Source organism: Chroicocephalus ridibundus, chromosome 5, assembly GCF_963924245.1.
Source record: "Chroicocephalus ridibundus chromosome 5, bChrRid1.1, whole genome shotgun sequence".
Classification (NCBI taxonomy): domain Eukaryota; kingdom Metazoa; phylum Chordata; class Aves; order Charadriiformes; family Laridae; genus Chroicocephalus; species Chroicocephalus ridibundus.
This window is the reverse complement of record NC_086288.1, coordinates 37,865,869-37,886,149: the sequence shown is the minus strand read 5'-3', so window position 1 is coordinate 37,886,149 and position 20,281 is coordinate 37,865,869. Positions and strand designations below refer to the sequence as shown.

General features: G+C 38.8%; 1 protein-coding gene across 5 annotated transcripts in view; it reads right to left on the bottom strand.

The window, feature by feature from the left end:
* FNIP2 (folliculin interacting protein 2) overlaps nt 1-20,281 on the bottom strand; it is a 51,972-nt gene that overhangs the window by 5,066 nt on the left and 26,625 nt on the right. For 2 of the 5 annotated variants that reach the window (XM_063335581.1, XM_063335578.1), the window contains exons 4-17: nt 19,311-19,411; nt 19,157-19,228; nt 18,445-18,545; nt 18,214-18,303; nt 17,015-17,086; nt 16,283-16,412; nt 12,696-12,897; nt 12,077-12,165; nt 11,077-11,223; nt 10,781-10,950; nt 6,148-7,465; nt 5,186-5,342; nt 3,826-4,026; nt 74-189 (exon numbers count right to left, since the gene is read on the bottom strand). In XM_063335581.1, the coding sequence (XP_063191651.1) occupies nt 74-189; nt 3,826-4,026; nt 5,186-5,342; nt 6,148-7,465; nt 10,781-10,950; nt 11,077-11,223; nt 12,077-12,165; nt 12,696-12,897; nt 16,283-16,412; nt 17,015-17,086; nt 18,214-18,303; nt 18,445-18,545; nt 19,157-19,228; nt 19,311-19,411 (2,966 nt within the window). The remainder of the gene's footprint in view (nt 1-73; nt 190-3,825; nt 4,027-5,185; nt 5,343-6,147; nt 7,466-10,780; nt 10,951-11,076; nt 11,224-12,076; nt 12,166-12,695; nt 12,898-16,282; nt 16,413-17,014; nt 17,087-18,213; nt 18,304-18,444; nt 18,546-19,156; nt 19,229-19,310; nt 19,412-20,281) is intronic. The other 3 variants (XM_063335582.1, XM_063335580.1, XM_063335579.1) reach the window with 2 other exon arrangements.

Genomic DNA, 20,281 nt, shown 5'->3' with positions numbered 1-20,281 from the left:
ATTCAGAAACTGAAGAGGAAAATAACTGCCCCAAGTTTTGCCATTGGTTAAGATCGATACCTGCAATACTCACCCTAATACAATTCCTAGTTCTTTTACATGCACTCTTGTATGTCCTCGCAGATATTCCGAAAGCATTTTGCTTTTGAGATACATCTCCTGTAGTCTATCCTCAAGATGCATTATGCACTGTAAACACAGACCAAAAACCTCAGAGTGGCTTTAGGAAATTTTACAGAAATTAAGCATATCATTTTAGCTTCTGTCTTTGCTAGAACATCTTTCAAACTAAATCTCCATTCCAAAATCCAGGAGAGGCAATTAGTTTTGCTACAGCTGTGCTAGGAACAGTAAGAAGTTACACTACACCCTCAATGGGACCCCCCTCAGAGAATTGTGGCATTCCAGCTTCCTTGGGCAGAAAGTTTATTGCACAAACTGCACATCCATTTTCCGCTGAAGTCAGCCACAGTGTTTCTGCCGACTTAAATAGTTTTAACCAGGTTCAGAGACACTCAAGACATCTTACTAAGAATCATATCAGAATACTTGGATGAAGATGTCTTTGTTATAAATCAGTGCTATTTTTTCTGAAAGACTCAGTTTAGACAACAGTTCCTAAAATCAGCACTCTAGCTCAAGGGATCTGCCATTCAAGAAACTAACACTCAAGAAGCGGAAGACACCATCATCTTATTCATCATAAAGTTATAGCTCTCTTGCTCACTACTTTACTGTAGAAGCTAGATTACATATCCTTTTTAGGCATTTGTTTTTATTAGTCCGAGGTACTTCTAGTTTAAAATTCCTTAAACATTTGATGCTGTTTGCCAAAAGGTTCAAGTTGAAATACCAAATTAATCACTCCCCTTTTCTTTCAGCAGTAGCATGCTAGAAATGCATATTATTTTTAAATACAGTGACACATGGTAACTTCTCATACACCAACTGCAGAAGAGCAGATGAACCTTAGCTTCAGAGAGAGAGGGGGGTTTTTTTGGCAAGACAAGGTCAGTAGTAGGATGTCTTCTCAAGGTGAGTGTTCTAGACCAAAGGTACATTCAATTCAATGTTCCTTCTTTCCACCGGGATGACCACTTCAAACAAGTTAAATTAGTTCAGCTTTCCAAACTCCAGGAGATGAAAGCAGGAGGTGCATGCAGAATCTCACATTATCAGAGGCATAATCATCCGGCAGGCGTAGACAGCAATTAGAAACAGTAGCAGCAAATTGCTTCAGGCCATTGTCCAATCTACTTTTCAGGTTGAATGAAAGCTATAACTATTAGAAATGAGATCCTGTGAAACCAGTTTTACTAATTAAAAAATAATGAGCAAAAAAAGACTCATAGGTAGCCTACCATGTATTTTTCTTATGGTCTGGAGCAAGAAGAAGATTTTAAAAAGCGTGCTACATAGCAGTAGAATAAGATCACCGTCACCAGTTGAGGAAAGGCAAAAGCTTTGTGAGAGTACTTTGATGTATTTGCTTCAAGCAACTTTTCACTCAAGTCATTATAATTGTGACACTTCTGATTCTAGCTGAAAGAGAAACATTCTTATCTCTTCCATTACAGGTAACCCTAATGCAACAAGCCTCAGAGCACTTCCTCAGTGGTTCAGGGGAGCAAGCAGTGATTCACAAAGTAGCAATTCAATATATTCCAATTCTAGTACTCGTGCTAGAGGATTATGGATTTTTATTATTTTAAGTTGTGAGGGAGCAAGTAAGGAAGAATCCCACATTATTCTAAAAGAGAGACTCTTTACATAAGATTATCTGCTCCTCCTGAATGCCAGCAAAGAATCAAAATGTTTTTCCCCATAAGCTCGGTGCATGAATCCATTTTGTTCAAAGTGTCCACATTAAGCGAGGTACGGAAGTTTTTTTTTTTTTTAATGTTAGCTTCCTCGGCAGCTTTTCTCATTGACTAAATGGAGAAAAAAATAAATGTCAAGTCACTTCTAAAAATAGAAAGATAGCTTGAAAAGAGTTTAAAGGTGAAAATAAAGCTTTTTGACATATTGCTGACATGCAGCAGTGGTGATCATCACTTCCCTCTCACCCAGCATACTGCAAAGCTCTCTGCAGGATGGTTACCAGTCTGAAGTGCCACAACAAACATATCACCACTTGCCTTTCATTCAGTCTCAAATTGGATTTTGTTTTTCGTTGTGCCACAAAAAAACCAAAACACGTATTCATCTGAATAGTAACTGCATGCAAAGAAACATACGCTCCTAAAGGAAGCTTCAAACATACTGCATTATGCTGAACTCTGATCAGTATTAGTACATATGTTTTCATCAAAATTTAAATCAATACAGTCACTACAATAAAAGAGTCACACTTCTCCCCCTAGAGTTTAGTGGAACACTTAACTTCCGCGCACCGATGGTTCTGTTTCAGCAAAGTGCTGTAAAATCCACTGACAGAAGGATCAAAGTGTCTCCAATGTGGATTACAGAGAATTTACAAGCTACTAGCACTGTCACTTCCCTGTTCCTTTTTGTAAAAAAAAAAAAAAAAGGACATAAAAAAACCCTGAAAAACATTCCACCTCCAAACCCCTCCCACACCACGCAAATCATACAGAAGCTGCGTACACAAACCCTAAGGCAACATCAGAAAGAACACTTCCGTTGCAGAATCAACTATTCAGTTTAAAAATGCCAGAATTTAAGGTGTTACTGTGCAAGTGCTAGGATGTAATTTTAACCAAAGTTGCATATTTTTCGATGCCCAGAAGAATCCAGAGACAACACTGACAGTGTACCCACATATTTTGCCTAGCACTTGACTTCCAGAACTTATCATAATCAATACCACCAATTTTATCCAAAACAGTGCCAACTAATACTATTTACATCTGTTCACATTTAGCTCTATCTTCCTCTTCTATCTGCTGGTACAGTCATTACACAGGCTTCCTACAAAGTTTCTTAAGTCTATCTGCTGAAGGACAAACCAATTCTGTTAACTGAAGAATGGGCCATTACCGAAAAACCACCCCATCTCCTCTCACCTACAATCATACACTAAAAACTGTATTATAATTACCACTGTCAGACTTGTGGGTAATTTGTAATTTTGTCATAATCAGCAAAAACAGCATTACAGATTTGCTATGATGAACTCTACTACTACTGAGGACAGGAAAGGATGCTATGGGATAGGAGTATGCAATATATCAAAGTAACATCCCCTGCTGCAACCCACCCACCCCTAGGTGTTTTCAGGTTTCAGTCTCCTCCCAGCAATCCTATGGAGATACCAGGAAGGTTATCTGAGACAGCACTTGCTGACAGGGTTGGCTAAAATATGCACTAAACAGAAGGGTCAAGTAAACACGCAGAGTCACAATTATTTGATGAGGAGAGAAAAGAAGCATCTACTGCATGGGTTTGGACAGAAAGCCCAAGAATAGAAAGTTGTATGCTAGAAACAGGCTTGAGTAGATAGAAGCTTCAACAACAAAGAGTACAGAAGTGCAGAAATTATACAAACAAAAAAAATAAAAGCCAAATTTAAGACTCCTAATCATAAACACACAAGGGCCATGCTAAAATTGTCTAAACAACTTTAGTTTTGGCATATGTATTTCAGAGTAGTTAACTTTAATCTGATCCTATAGATGTAAATTACAGATAAAACAGTATCTGTTCCTGGACTGTAGCACGCATTCTTTTAAATATGTTGACCCAACTCTGCATTATTTCAGGCATTAGTTCATTGGTGTCACAACACCGCGTACAAAACTCTGCATTTACTATCGAAGCTAAGCAATTTTCATTAGCTTCAGTCTTCAGTAAAGAAATACTTACAAAGTCAGCTGGGACATTGAGTTTGTAAAGCTGTAAAATAGACTGCAATAAACTGGATACTTGACTTGAAACCAAAACATCCTTGCCTAACTTCATATTGTCCATCATCTTTTTCTGGCTTGTAGCTACTTGCACGTTCCATTTATCTGTATCTGCAATAATGCAGACAGCTTCTGCTATGGGCTCATCTAGCACTGGATGCTGCAACAGATACAAAATACAAACATGATGTGACACTCGTATACATTTCCACAACTCCGTTTGAGGTTCCACTTTTATTCACACTGAGGCAGGGAATAAGAAAGTGGTCCAATGAATGTTTTGGTCCAACAGGAAACCAAAGGCATCTCAAAAATGACAAGGACTAGCAGCTTCAGTGACAGAGTTTACGTTCAGCAACACTGGGTCAGTTAAGTCATAACTGCCAATTTGATCAAGGCATTTAATTATGCTTAAGTAATGCTTCAAAATCACTATTCCAACATTTTTTTTTCTTCAAGTATTCCACCTTCCCTGAAAAGATAAGTTTCTTCCAAAATGAAGAGAGTAATAATTATACTGGTCCAGTGATGGTGAAAGTATGTTTCAGAGCTACGTGAGGGATTTCACTATGCACGATCAAGGCAGAGTATGTATGAAGAGACAGTAACCCATTAGACCAATCTGATGTTGTTTAAAGTAGTTACATATACACACATCGCTGTTTTGGATAGTACATGAACTCATTCCAGCAGGATGATTCTTAATTGCTCTAGAGACAAGCTGTTCACCATTACTAGATAAACATTTAAAATTGCATACTAAGGTGACAGTTCCTTTAGTGAAAGGTTAGTTATAAATTAGTTATATAATTTAGGAGTGCCTAAAGTAGAGTAAGAACACAGCAAAGTTCTTACCTACTGACAATTACCTTCTGTAGTTAGTCATTTCTGCTACAGTCTAGTATAACATAGGCCTCCACAAGACTTCATCTCCCTTGCGACACATGCGACTAAGTGACAAAATAAGATGTTTCAACATTTTTATGAAATATAGATAACTGTCTGCTATTGTGACTGAAGAGAGAAACAGTTTGAGGGTTTTTTTCCTTGTTTGTAAATTGAAGCTGCAAACAATTTTCCTTGTGTTTATCTTTGAAGAGAAGCCTTAAGAGAGTATAAAAAAAAGCATATGTGATTGTTGCGTGAACAGGATTTGCACACAATGAGTTAAGGGCTTACATCTTTCAAGAAGGAAGACCCGTCAGGTGTTGCTGTTCAGAATAGGGAAGTAGAAAGAAACCTATTCAAAAGGACCTGCTTCTATAGATCTCAGTAATACCACAACTCCTAAAATGACTCAGAACGGTACTTAAACTCACATGCATTGCATGAAGTAGGTCTGCTAGTAGACACTGCTTGAGTTTTTCATCATTATTTATTCCATGCAGCACTAGATCAGGTATATACGTATGACAGTAACCACCTAGAAGTGATCTTCCAAAATTTTTCACACATTGACTGCTGATTGTATTTGACCTGAAATACAGAAATACAAAGCTGGTAAGATTCCTGCTTGACAAACTGCATTCAGATTTTACATGAATGCAAAGTTTATTTTATCACCCCTGCTTCTACTGAAAATATTAATCAACATTTGTACTCCAAATACATTAAGTAAACCAGTTCCTGGTACTCTTTGAAACAAGGATTTTAAAAGCTGAATTTTAACAATATATTAATTCCTTTAAACTTACGACAAGGCAAATCTACATGTATTAGAGCTTGTGGTATGTATGAGCTCCCCGTTCTGCATCTAACATATTTGCTAAATTTGAGTTTCCTCCAACTCAACCCAAGAAGCAAACCTTTTCTAGCTACCTTAAGCATCTGCAAGCTCCATGTGCACCTGTAAAGCTCAGAAGTTTTCAAATACGATACCCTTATTTATTTCAAATCTGTCTTTGATGTGTCAAATATGTCAAATCTAAAGAGTTATTGGTTTAAGCAAAGCTGAAGTTCTGCTTGTCCTCAGATGTTCTGTCCACACGTCTACATGAAATGTTGCAGGCAGTTTATATAAAAAAAAGTTTGATCGCTTTTTATTAGACATTTGAAGAACACCTTTGTCACAAGACTTCACTATCTAAACCTGCTCTGTCTTGGCTTTCTTTTTGCCAAGTCTTTTCACAAAAATCCTAACCACATCAGTGTCTGTTATAGATTTGTTTGCAAGGCATTCAGTCAAGATCCCAGAGGATTTCAAACTTGAAACCCTGAACATCTCTAAAGTAGCTGCAGATTTTGACTCCATTTAGTTCTAAATTAATTAAGACTTCATTACCTTGGTAAAGGAAGTTCTACTTCTGCAAACTCTTCAAGTCTTTTGCTGACGTTATCATGATGCGCTTCCTCAGGGATACAACAATCACCTTCTTCATCACTGGCTCCAAGAGCACTGTCTGAACTCTCATTCCTTGGAATGTCCCCTTCAACTCTGAAGGAGATTTTCCTTCCAGCATCCCCATAGGGGACATCTTTAGCACCTACTTTAGGGCAATCCTGTTTGACAGCAGAACCTACTTCTACACAGCCAGGGGAATAGTTATCCAGATTGCCAGAGCATAAAGTTCTAGTTTCTTTCAGGTTTGGCAATTTTACAGTTTCTATGTTATCTGTGGGCAAAAGTGGTTCACTAGATACTGTGTTCACTAAATTCATTTCAGTTCCTTTACTTTCCATGTGTTTATTAAGTGTAGTCTCCTTCCCCTCACAAGGTGGGATTTGTGCAGAACAAACATTATGTTTACTGAAGGGTACAAAGGCAGCTTCACAACTTTCTTTTTGATTCTGGGAAGCATCCACAGTCAGATTCGTGGAACTTGAGGCACAGTGTATCACCTCCGGATTTTTTCTGAGTACTTTCAGATTTTCTTCCATTTCTCTTCTGTGGGTTTCTAAGTCTGACTCCGGTGATGCAGAACTTCCAATATGAAAGGTGACCTTTTCTAAGTGTGAACTCCTGTGGCCAGACCTTTCAGGACAAGGTAAGGCAGATGACCTACTAGACAATTGCTTTTCCACTTTTCTCTCATTCTGGTTCTTGTTCTTCTTCGCATCCATTATATCCTCTGATTTAGATGGATCATCAAAGTGGTAGGATACAATTCCTGTATCAGTGACAGTTCTTTTCCTACCATCAGCTGCTCCTTTATAGAAACTGCTAGTTAGACAGTCAATAGATGCTTCGGAGTTCTGACTGGCCTTTCCTATTGCTTCTCTCTTTTCTTTTGAAGATGCTGGGACAGCGTGAGTGCTTTCTGGGTCATGTACCCACTCTGCAACACCATTGTTCTTACTTCCATCGTTCTTTGGAGGTAGGATTGGAGGCACAAGAGCAGGTTCATTTTTAACAGTGACAACCACATAATCAGACTCCTCTACCTCTCCCTTTTCTAGCGCAGTTGTGATCTTGCTCCCATTTAGCACTTGCTCTCCTTCCCCAGCCTTCTCACTCCATGTCAGCTGATTTTCCTGCAGCTCAGAGCACCGAATGAAGTAAGTTAGAACATAGAGCAAGCGCTGCACCAACTCCTTGCGTTTTCCAACAATAACAGTTCGAGTCAATCTAACTGGGGAGCCTATGGCACCGTAGAGATCACCTATACAGGAAAACAAAAATTTCACATACTTATGTTTGGTTGTAATATAAACCATACTGTTTAAATTCAACACATTTTGAAACAGCATTTACTATGGACGCAAGTCAGACCATTAATTTCTTTCACAGTAAGTTCATAAAAGTTTAAAACAAAGAATAAGAAAAGTCCTCTAGCACTTCTTATACCTGGCTTGTGTCCAGAAGGGTTTTTGGTGGTTTTGTGAGGGATTAGCTGTTATTACTCAGTTTCTTTCTGTTCAAAGCCACTAAGGTTTTATTTAAACGAAGCTTACAAGATATTATCACTTGGAAATTGACAGAACAGGGGGTAAAATGGAATATAGATCTAGCTAAACTCTGAAGCCAGCTATACTATTTTCTATTTTTCTACTAATTTTCTTTCACATCAAAGTAATTCTGGTTTATTGCAGTCTTTTTGCTGTTAAACACAAGAATTTTCATACAGATAAAATCTAAGTTATATTTTTCAGGACCAATATATTAAAAGAGCTCAAAAGGATTCATATTAGCTTAATAAATAAGTTTCTGAAGAAGAGGCACATGCGCTTCTATGTACTTGGAGTCAACCTCACTAACATGAACATTTATCTTTGGCAGGGGGTGTCGGAGAACTAGAAAATATATTCACTACTTAAAATACAACTGTAATATGAAAGGTAGGTACTACAACATAATTTGAGTCCTCCCAAGAACTTCTTATTTGGTAGCTCATTTTTCCTGAAGAACTGCTTTTTTAACAAAAGTAAGGTCATGCATATCCTACTTTCAACATTTGTTTGGAGAGTGGTAACTACCTTCCAGCTGTCTATAATCCTCCATCAGCTGAAGGGTTTCTACTCCAAAGTTCTCGGAGAAGTAAGCATAGATAGCCAATAAAGGAACATTTACTTGCTCCATCTAATAAGCAAACATTCACATGCTCTATGATGGGTTAATTCAAGAAATATTTATTACCCAGTTGAGTTAACTCAATTGTCTTCACTTGACACCCATTAGAGAACACCCACTAGATTGTCTTTGCCTAACCAAACTGTGGCTGATGGGAGACAGCCACCAAAAGCTCAGTTTTCTTTAGCCACTGTAAGCGTTCACCTTGAAAGCAGGCTTCTCTGGCTTGAGGCTTTATCAGCTACCTGCTATCTACCAGATTGTTTTAGGTGCTAAGTCCTTGTTCAGGGTTGCTCAAATGTTCTGTACCAGGTTTGCCACCAGGATTTTGTACTAAACCTCAAGAAACAAAACTAAATGAAAGTTATATCAGAGCTTCAGGTAGGTTTCTACTAAGGGCAAGGGGACATCTGGTTTCAACATGAGGAGACTAAACCAGAAAAAAAAAACACAACCCCAAACAACACATTTATGCCCAGAGCCCTCTTTGCCATATACAACATAAAAGGAATAAGGCTCCTGACTCCATTCCTGCAAAACAAGAATAAATGAGACAGTAATTCCACTGTCCCACACCTACTGTCTCCCCTGTCAAGATCTGCCATTTCCCATGATGCCAGCGATGCACTGCAGACGCTGCTGTGTGGTGACACCAGCGTGTTGTCTTCCCCCAGTTTAAAACACCCTTGCAACTAGCCCCATAGCCTAACATGCCAGCAAATTCATTCCTCAATAATGGGAAGAGGGCTTCAGATTACTCAGCTGGAATCAACCCCCATGCCTGGTGGCCCACAAGGACTAACAGTTTGGAAAGGAAATGATAAGATATCTTTTTCCTTTCGAGTTGAGCACAGTTGCTATGGAAATCAGATTCAGGCTTCATGTTCATTTGCACAATTGGCTTTTATATAAAACCAATACTAATAAGACAGTAGAAAAAGTCATTAGATTGAAGCTGATGTTTAAGAGACAGTTTTATGTCTTCCTGACAGTGGTACTTACAGTTATATATATATAATATGTAATGAAAACATAGGTCTGAAGGTGGAAAGACACGTACGTCAAAATCCTTCCCTTAATAAAAAGTCATTTCCATTTTAAAGCACTAAGATCCATGATTTTTTTTATTCCTCCTCCCCCCCCTTCCTTCTGAACAAGGAGACCAGCAGAGGGCAACATCTTACTTTCATTGTCAGTTACTGCAACCGCCTGATAATGGCTTTTGGGCTTTATAAGAACGAAACAAAATGAGAAAGCATTTTGAGTTCAGGCACTAAGAACTTGGCTAGGCCAATGCTGGTAGCAACATACAGCCTGGGGAGGTGAGAAGAGAAACAGATTCTTGACTAGTCACCAGTGGTGGCTCCTGGGAGTGACCACAAGAGCTACTGCTAATCTTACGCCTCCAGTCCAGCTGGTTTTTATAACCCCAGGCCTGGCTCCATCCTCAACACCCTGAGCAAACTTCTATTTTCCCCTCCAAGTCTAATCCATTACTCCTCTGCATAATGTTTTAAAGACATCCTAAAACAGGAAACACTTCTACTACAACTACAGGGCCAAGACAGCAATTCTTAGTTTCATAAAGATTGCTGTGAATAACAAACATAACTGAGACAATTGTCAAGAAATACAACCAGTAGCACGGTCTAAAAGTCACATTATCGCTTTAGTATGCATGCATGTTATTTTACATGGCGATATAGTACATCAGTTAAAGTTAAGGCCGATCTGACGTCAGACTCACAGCTGAGCCAAGAGGAGGAATTTTCAGGGATTAATCACTGGCAGTATTATTCTCTCAGCTCTCACTCACCTACTCAGTTGACAGCAGTTATTTAATCCCCTGTATCAAGATAATTTATAAGCTATAAAATGTTTGTCAGAAAACAGCCTGAGGAGCTGGGCATAGAAAGAAAATCTCAGCCCAAGCCCACTCACGTAACTGTGAATGAATGGAGGTACTGCCAGTTGCCAGACTTCTCTGTTGTCTTGGTGTCCATCCTAGCTCTGTGAGAAAGAGATAAAAGGAGGTAGCCAGGGCAGTTTCAACTACAAAGGGCCTCCAAGGCCCAGAGAATTCCCCTCAGTCCAGCCTGTTCCCTCTTGTTCTTCCCAAACTGCTCAGATCATTCACGGCACTTGCTTAATGCTTCTATACTGTTACTTAACCAGGTAGTGTAACAGAGGACGACAAAGGACCAAGGAAAAGAGCAGAGCACTCAGGCTATGCAAGCAGGCCTCCAAATACTCTGTTTAATCTGTTAACAGGACATCTGTTGGTAGTTCTGCCCAGCTTACAGCAAGGCAAATCACCAAATGTGATCTGGATCATAAGTAGCTCTCAGATAAGATGAACGGATGCAAAAACGTGCTAGTTAGAGAAGTCTTTCCATTTCCTACTGACCAAGCTGTGCCCAGAGAGGGTTATATGGATGGGATTTTGCCAGCATGTTCACAGACTGTGATGTACGCTTCTCAGAGAAGGCCTTTATGGGAGGATGGTCAACCGGCATTACTGTTGGGACCCAAGCCAGATGATATGTCAGCACCGCAGTTAACAAAGCAGCAAAGAACCTAGGAAAAAGAACATGACCAAAGTAACACCAGCAAAAGAATATCCCATTAAGTGCTTTAATATATCCACGTGCACTAGGAAGCACACAAGTTTTTTTTAAGAAAAAAGGGGTCGAGGAAGCTTACTGATTTTTGTTGATCTGTTCTATCAGAAACGTGAATTCTTTAAGAAAACGCTGGCATAGCTGATTCTTTTCCAGGGTGCTGGACATCATATTAAGCCACACAGGCTCTGCAATCCTTGGAACAGAATATAGGTTCCAGATGGTAACTCTGCTCAAAGAAAATTCCCAAGAAGTAAGTGTATTTGCAAGATTGAAATGTGCATGTTAATAAGTAGCCCCTTTCCTCTTCTATTATTCACTGATTTTTTTTTTTTTTAATTTATTTTTTGTAAGACCTAGGCGACTAAACAAACTGGAATTTTTCCGGACTGACTAATTACTACTGTCCCAGAACACTAGTCTGTTTAATTCAGTGCACCAGTAACTCAGTATCTTCAAATATTACATATTTGTCTTCACTTTCTTGCATTCCCCTCTGTATTTGTCCTCAGGGAATCGATTCAGAAATCATTTTGAGGAGGGATAGAATCCATTTATTCATTACAGTGATTTGATTCCACATTCGAAACATCACAGAAACTCCACCCCACCAAAGCCTCGTCTCTCTCTCCTGGGCTGCCTTTCTTGGCCTCCTTCCTCTCTTAGGTACCAAAAAGAGAGGCTTTGACAGCAACTTTCTTGTCAGTTATACTGTTCAGCATCTATGGCTAGGAGCAGACAACTCATCTGCCTGAATACAACAATCAATCCACTCATCTGCACAGGCATTGGCAAAAGCCAACTCTCACTGAGATCTTAAAGACTTTAATTGACAGTCCCAGGTACAGGTGAATACAACAGAACTAATTTTACTCTCATTCTGAAAATGGCTGAGCTGGCTTTGCTGAAGTTTTCTAGAAAACATTTACCCAATACCCAAAACACAAAGTTCATTCACGCTAACTTCAAGACTGGCTAAATTACAAGACCCTGCATTCAGTTGCTTATAACTGGAAGTGATAAATGTCTTTAAAGGGGCATGAGAAGAGCTCTCCTTGTAATTCAGAATTACATCAACTCACCTGAATTCTCCCAGGGCATCCATGACACGGCTGATATAAACCTGCACTCTTTGGCTGGATTCTGCTATTTTTCTACATGAGATCATGGCCTTGATAAGAGTTAAAGACACAAAACAGCTTCTTAAAGGATTCGCATTCTTCATCTTTTTAAGCTTCATTAGCATGTCAAAATGATTAAGATCTAGCCCCAGTGCTACACAGACACTCAGGACAGCAATAGCTGCCAACCTCCCTCCACCTCATGAGACAATCCCTAAGACTGGACATGGGGAGAGAAGAGTTTTTTTGAGAGAGTAGGGGGAAGACAGCAACGAACAAGAACGAACAGAATACCATCATTTCCACTGTCTCCATGTCTCACCCACAGTGAAATATGGTAAGAAGGAAAGAAAAACACCCATGGCATAAAACTCTCCATTCTCATTCTGACTAGAAAAGAAACTGCACGTCTTTTTCAGCAAATGCTGAATTCCTACACTGGGCTCATTCCTACATGTGTAAGGAGGGAGGGAAGCTTGAAACCACATGCCTTCTCCCACTCTTCATCTATCAGATTCTAGAATACTTCATTCTGTTTGACACTTATTTTTTCACATTAAGCCAAGCTAGTATTCCGTACCTTTTCTATTGCATATTTCAGCTTGTTCATGTGAGATTCAAAAAGAGGAAAGTGAGAGAAAAAGAAATCCTGGAAGTTTCTCTGTGCTTCTTCTTTTTCTGGCAGAGAAAAGATTATGCTGATTGCAATTTTTTTCCTCCGAACCATTGCAGGATTGGAGCTGCAGCTTTCATCAGTCATACTAAACATTTCTTCAGTGGACCTGTAAGACAGATTTGTTAGGACAGTTACCTATATACTGAGAGGTAATTTGTCTTCTACCCATATCTATTTATATAGTAGAAGGTAATTCATTCTTAGGTCTCCTTTGACTGACTACATATGACTTTGCTGTCACCTGCCTGAACAGAGGACACCCAGCGTTTTGATGGATAAGACCTATGTTTGCTCAGGTAGGAGGAAGACAACCCCCAAAGAGGCCAGCTCCTGAAGTGGTGTAAATGAATGCTTTCCTCTCAAACAGAGCTGCTACAAAATCCCTCCTTCTGAAATTGTCTTTAAGGGAGATTTAAGAAAAGGGAAATGGAGACACAACATGCAAAATCATTAGCAAAAAAGCTTAAAGGTAATTTCAGAGCTGTGAACTGCATCCAGCACTCAAACTCCTGCCTAGGTGCTCAGCAGTATGTCCACGACACTCTTGAATCTGTACTGCTGCTTATGAGGGAAGTCGGGAAACATGCTACCTATACTGTTCCAGCATCTTAAGACACTTAACCATGCAAAATAAAACTTTCCATTTTAATTGAAGACAAAATGTCACCACTTAGTAATTACTGTGAAAACACAAACTTAACGCCTACGAATACACATGTGCCTAGCTCAAAATTGGATATACTTCAGTTTAAAATGCTTTGTCTTCTGCTAAAAAAAATAAACAGTGGCTATTTTGCAACCATTATTATTTCCCCGAGTTCTGTTTATTCACTGGATAGTTATGCCACTTTTCAGTATTACACATGGGTTGATAGTGGGATCAATACTGCTCAATATCTTCATTATCAGCCTGGCCTGTGGATCAAAACACACCTTCAGTGAGTTTGCAGATGATGCCAAATGGGGGGAAAAATGGTCAATACACTGGAGGGCACTGTCCAGAGAGGCTGTGGAATCCCCATCCTTGGAGATTTTCAAGACTCAATTTGACAAGTTCCACGGCAACCTGATCTAAATTTCAAGCTAGTCCTTTGCACAGGCAACTGATTTGGATGATATCCACAAGTCTCAGGCCAGGATAAGTTTTTCTGTGATTATACAAAAAAAAGTGGCAATCCTTTCACCCTATTCCTCCATAAATACTTGCAATGCACTGCTAGATATTGATGTTGCTGAATTTAAAAAACTTTTTCTTGCTTAAAGTTTCTTGATCAATTTCACTGAAAAAAACCCCATCTTTAAAAAGTATATACATGAATGAGTAAAATAGTATGGTGAAAACGCCTTTTGGAAGCAAGTTTAATTGAATACACTGTTTAACTGAATACGCTTTTAATACACTGAGAAACTATAGGGGGAGAAGGGTAAGAACAGACAAGAAAGCCATTATAACGCAAATGGAGACTGTCAGAGCAGTAGCTCTCATGGAAATAGCTTGGTTTTGGAGTTTCTTTTTAAGTTAAGACTGCAATATCAGCAAGCGGTAATTAAAAGCTTGAAGGCTTTTCATATCAGAATTATCTTGAAACGGAGCCTGTGGCATTTATAGACCACTATGAAGCAATTAACAAGAGGAAAGCCTGAATGCTAAGCATTCATTCTCAGTTCATTCTAAAAATAAGCGGTTTACAGTTTAATTGGTTTGACAAAGTTAAATATACAGAAGTTTCTCATCATAGAGGTATGAGTCCAGGAATACAGTAAAAGCACACACAATAAAACCCCAGCAAAAAACAGCTTGTGGGAAACAAGAGTTCAAGACAAAAACATAACCTCATTTGAACTTCAGGAACTTGCATGCAGAGACACAAATTCCCAAGGAAGTTGGGAAAGGATGGTCAGTCAGCATCTAAGAAACATCACGAGCTTTTGTCCTGCTTCCCAGGAACCGAAATTGAAGAATTTAGGTCTGTGAGAGAAGCCTTTTCAACAAAGCTGCTGATCTAGCTTGCCTGCCAATTGGCTACATAGAGCTCCAGCTAGACATCTCATTTTCTTTGAGCTATTGGCCTAAAACATCAGTCACAGAGACTGTAAAATCTTGGCTGTACAAACTGAAGTGCAAACTCTGCTGCCACTGAAGTATTCAACCAGAATCCTACTGTTTCTCTAGCAAGTAATCATAAAACAAGTATCTGAAGAGGCTTTTTAGCTTAGAAAGAACACCAATTCAAGAGTAGTTCTAGATAGCGGAAATAATAATGTCGTGTTTCCAGTATCTTTCCCCAGAATAGATTTTCCAGTGTGGAAGAAACACAGCCTACTCCCTGCAGTGAACAAGCAGCCCAAAAAGCCTACTTTCCTCAGTGTTACAAAAGTAACATATTGTTTAGAGGGAATTTCTATTTGTGAAACTGGCAGCTTCTTAAACTGGGCTGAAATTATCTTATGTACCCTAAATGTTTAAACTTTTCTTTGCACGCACTGCTCTCAGGCTTATTTCTTTAGGAAACTAGGCTAAAAAGTACTTCAGTTTACTGAAAGCAAAATGTTTACTAGCTTATTCTCACCTGCAAGCATGATTTAGAAAGCATGACTGCTACATTAGCTCCACCACACAATTCTTCATGTTAACAATGATTTGGTAAGAATATCCAGGATAAAGCTTCAAGTGTTGACACTAGGGAAAAACTCTTTTCAAAAAGGTTTTGTTTTTGGTTTTTTTTAACTGACCACATATTTTTAACTGTCAGCTTTTAAGCTTCTCTTAACTGAAAACACTAAAGAGGGAGAGGCGCCAAACAGTAGGAATTTCTTGTAGCTCTCCACTAATTCCGTGCTATCTCTGGGTGCAGGTGGATGAGTACATATGAGCAGATCATCAAGAACCATTTGCTATTTTACAACTGACAAGGGAAGAATTTGCTTATTAGCTATGAAAAGTCTGCTGCGTTCCATGCTTTGTTATGCCACTGAGCTACAAAAGCTAATAAAATTCCAAAAGAGAAGCCAAGCTTTTTGATCACAGCTCTTTTTATTCTTCCTGTTTTGGCAGAAGTCACATCAGGAACATCCTGTACCAGCCAAGAGAGTCGTCATGGGCTATTACTCCAAAATTTCAGTAACTGCTCACTAGTCAGACTTCATCATAGTATAATGTAATTACGGCAGCAGTGCCGTTATAATCTCTTTCATCTCAACAGGATGCTCCGCTCCTTCACATACAGTTTAATTTGCTTTTCAGAATGTGGCTTCAGACACAGCCTACACATTGAATGAAAATAAGTATATTTCATATTGGGCCTTGCAGTTCATGTTCAGCCAAAACTTGGTCTTTCTTCATATTGGTAATCTTATGTAACATGCACAGAAGCTAGATTGAATTGAGAGCATTTAATAACAGGATTTGTCCTTTTAAAGAGAAGAGGCTTAAGCCCTATTTATCTTAAATTACTGCCAAACAGCTGTTGTAAGAAAGGTGTTGCACTCACCACCTTGGAATAATTCCATTCTCTAAACTGGTTGTCTGACTTCGGAGCCAGCGACGTTGGTAGCTGCTAGAAGATGAGGATGAAGAGCTTGGAGATGGAAAAGGAGTGACCAGAAGACTGCTCAGAGATGCTATTAAGAAAGCAAGAAACCCCACATATACTGAATTAGAAAGAGCGCTGGTTGAATATTTTTCTTCATATTCTAACTGGGAACAAATTCCCACAAATACTGCTCTCGCTTGCTGATCTTTTTCACATAACTTTACTTACAACAGGAGAGACAATTATTTTAAATTAATCTTGCTGCCTGAGAACATTCTTCTCTTATAAAGTCATAATCTTCCCTACTAGAACATAAAAGCCTTCTTATTCTCAGTAAAAGCATTCTATCCTGAGAGGTGTTGCCCGCCCCCATTACAATAGACAGATCTTCTGGCCTCCTTTTCCTACTTGGTGCAAAACCATCTTTCTCTTCCCTTGCTTTAGTAAAGGCTACAGACAGTTCTTTCTCCAAATTATAAATTCATTAAGAACCCAGAAAACGATGTAAACAAAGAATATCATTACAAGTATTCTTGCATTAAAGCTTGGGGCAAAGGCAGAAAGAAAACAGCTTAGCAGATCCAAAAAAATTTGGATTTATGGGTCATAAGGTGCCTATCTTTCAGGTGAATCACTGCAACCGAAGAACTGCAATTACAGTAGCAGGCAAACAAGACAGAGAGCAGATACCTGACCGAGCAATGCCGCTGTCTCTGTCCTCATTTTGTCCTCTGCTAGGCATATCAACAGGCGTGCTGTGTGCTAAAACAAACAGATCAGATCAACAAAAAATATTTGTCAGCATTTAAAAAAATGTTTAAGTTTAAAGGTCATAAAACAGCAAAGTTACATCCTGTACCGTTACTCCAAATAAGCAGTATGGTGTGAGCAGAGGTGGCAGCAAACAGTATTCCCATACTGAGTATCATGTTACTAGACGAAGTTACTAGTCCATGTTACAGACCCAGTCTGAAACATCTCTAAGAAGCTTAAGAATGTGAATAGTCTACATTATAAAAAATCAGATATGCTTTGAAAATGAGGGCTGGTGGTACCTCCATCTTGACTTTTTCTGTTTGCGGGCAAGATTGTCATTCTACACAGGTTAACATCATAATAAAATAGTCAAATACGAGGTCCACTAAGCTTCTGATTCATACCCCAAGCAGAGATTTACTATCCACAAAGCCTCACAGTAAGAAACATTCAGCCTATGTTGTATTACATTGAAGTGTTAGTAGCGCAGATTTACTCAAATTGTAGAGCATGCAAGATTTGCAAAGACTGTGAAGAAACTGCATTGGTATTCTAGTTCACATTTTTGCAATTAACAGAACTAATCAGGCCTAAGATCTACCCACCTGCATGGGTCATCAGTATGCCTGTAAAAGGAGACTTTACATAGTTTAAGTTTTGAAAGTTAAAGAAATTGATATTGTTAAAGAAAAAAAAAACCTTAAAGCCTCCCAGACTTAGCTCAAGAATTAATTTTGAATGTCTGCCATCAAATTAAAAAAAAGTAGCACGAGGTAAGAGAAGAAAAAGCTGTGCATCAGCAAGACACCTGCACACTAGCAAGAAACCAGTTATAAGCCAGGAAACATAAGTTCTCTAAGAAACATAAGGGCTCATTTATTATTAAACACTGCATAAAAATACCTTTAAAATTAAAAACAGGAATTAGAAAAGAAATATGAACAAAAAGCAATTAACTTAGCTATTTTTTTGGAAGAAAGATTTTTAAGTATAAGCCAGATACATCTGTTGTCACTATTTTAGCCCTTTCTGTTTCTAGAGAATAATTATGTATGTCCTGCAAGGATTCAGAAGGAGCTGGATTTGTGTGTGCATATGGATGGGTCACACTGTGGCTGGCATTCCACACAAACCTGCAAAGAAAGAAGCACTGCGGATGAGCCGGAGGGGACCTCCTTCAGACACACCCTGCAGCAGTTTGCTGCTACACAGCTGTAACACACCTAGGAAACAAAAGCAACGTAGAGAAAATGCAATGCAAAAAAAGTAAAAAAAAAAAGAAAGAAGGCGATGCACAGAAAAAACCAAACTGAATGAACAGATGGCTTCATTGTCAGAAAGACATAGAACCTGGAAATATTTACCTAAATTACTTCCACTGCGACAGGTTCCCAAACCATTCTGATTCGAGCTCAGCTTTCCCAGGCTGGGATCTTGGTTGATGTATTCAAAGCTATCTTGTAAGCTAAAAAAAAGGGGGAAAAGCCAGCATTCCTTAAGAACGTGATCAACAGGCATTAATACTAGCTTGAGGATTAGGCTCATTTAATGGAAAAAAAGAAGGCTGAAGATTAACTTTACAATCAAACTCAAGGATCAGTAGGTTTTCCGAATGTCACATTTGCGACTCAGCTTATTCACATTTGACCATTTCTGGGACAAGGAAAACAGGAACAGACGATAAACAGTATCTCTTCTGTCATTGTTGAAGGAAACAGAAGTGGGGTACAGGGACACAAAGTTTTCTTAACACATACCCCTTCTTCACCCTCTGGCAGCAGGAAGAGACACAGGCTTTGATGGTCCAAAGCACCTAACCTCTGAAGCTTATTGCATGTCACACACAAATTAAGAAGCAGAACTCTAAGAGATTTTATTTTTTTAAACTTGGGTGGCCTGGCAGGGATCTATCAAGAGAATCCTTCTCCACAGATGCCGTTTCTGATTTCCTACTAGACTTTTCCACTTTGGTTAAGTCAAATTTAGAAGCAGTGACAGAAGGACTACAAAAGGAGAAAGAAGGAAAGACGACTGCATTGAACACGGGAGGAAAAAAAAATAAAAAAGTGTTCTTACTTATTGTTGCTTCCACTGAAGCTTCCTACCCTGGCTGAGAAGACTTTACTTATCATCAGCTGTGGGGGAGAGCTGAAAGGATAAACAGTTATTTCAGTGAGTCATCAATTCCAAGTGCCTGACAGGAGAGCGCATCACAGAAAAGGACACTCACCGTATATAGTGAATTTTCAAGGTGGAGCCTTTGTAACTCATTGCCACTGAGCCAAACATCATTTCTCCAAGCATGTTGACATCAGATGCTGGTCTGGTGTACTACACAGACAAGAAGAGGGGAAGAGCAAAGTCAATAATAACTTGGCATACTATTTCAATTTAATATAGCGCCACAGTGCTACATTTTCAATTGTGAACACAAATAAGTTCTGCTTTCCCATGCAGACTAAGATCCTGTATGGTTCTAACATTCTGAGTATAAGTACAAGGGAGTACAGCTGGAAGATGTACTCTGTTTTGCTCACTAGATGGGCATTATTACCCTTGTTCCAGGGAGACCTTCAAAGGCAAAAAAGACGAAAAAAAGATCTACCACATTTCCAAAGAATCATTCCCATCAGAGTGTTTGATGAAACCTACAGGTGTTCACAGGATTTAGATTCTGTGGTCAGGATCCCCAAGCATTAAACTGTCTTCCTCATTCAAATGAGTATGTTCTCCTTCCCTGCCCCTATAGAAAGCTTCTTGGAAACACTTTTGATTGGAAAATAATTTGCGAGGACTGTGTTCCTAAGTATAATCAGACTGATTTCTGATTTTTTTTCAGACTGATTATCAATAGCAAATATGGAGAGAAGTTTGTTACTTCTGAAGAAAATTGCTTACCTTTAGTTAAATATAAGTTTTTTCTACTTTAATCTATACATGCTTCAAATTACTTTTTTCTAGATGAAATGTTTATGCTTTTATTGAGAAACAGCAGAATATCTGAAAAATAGTTCTCTTAAAAATTTTATTTTATAGTAAGACAGGCTAAAGGGACTTCTAGTATACCATGTTCAACAGTTCCTTCAGAGCTGACCTGAAGCATAGGTAAACCTCTTTCAAAACAAGAATGGTATAGTGTTTTTTATGACCGTCACAAATAATAATGCTATTGAATACCGTTCGTAACTTTTTGAAAGACAA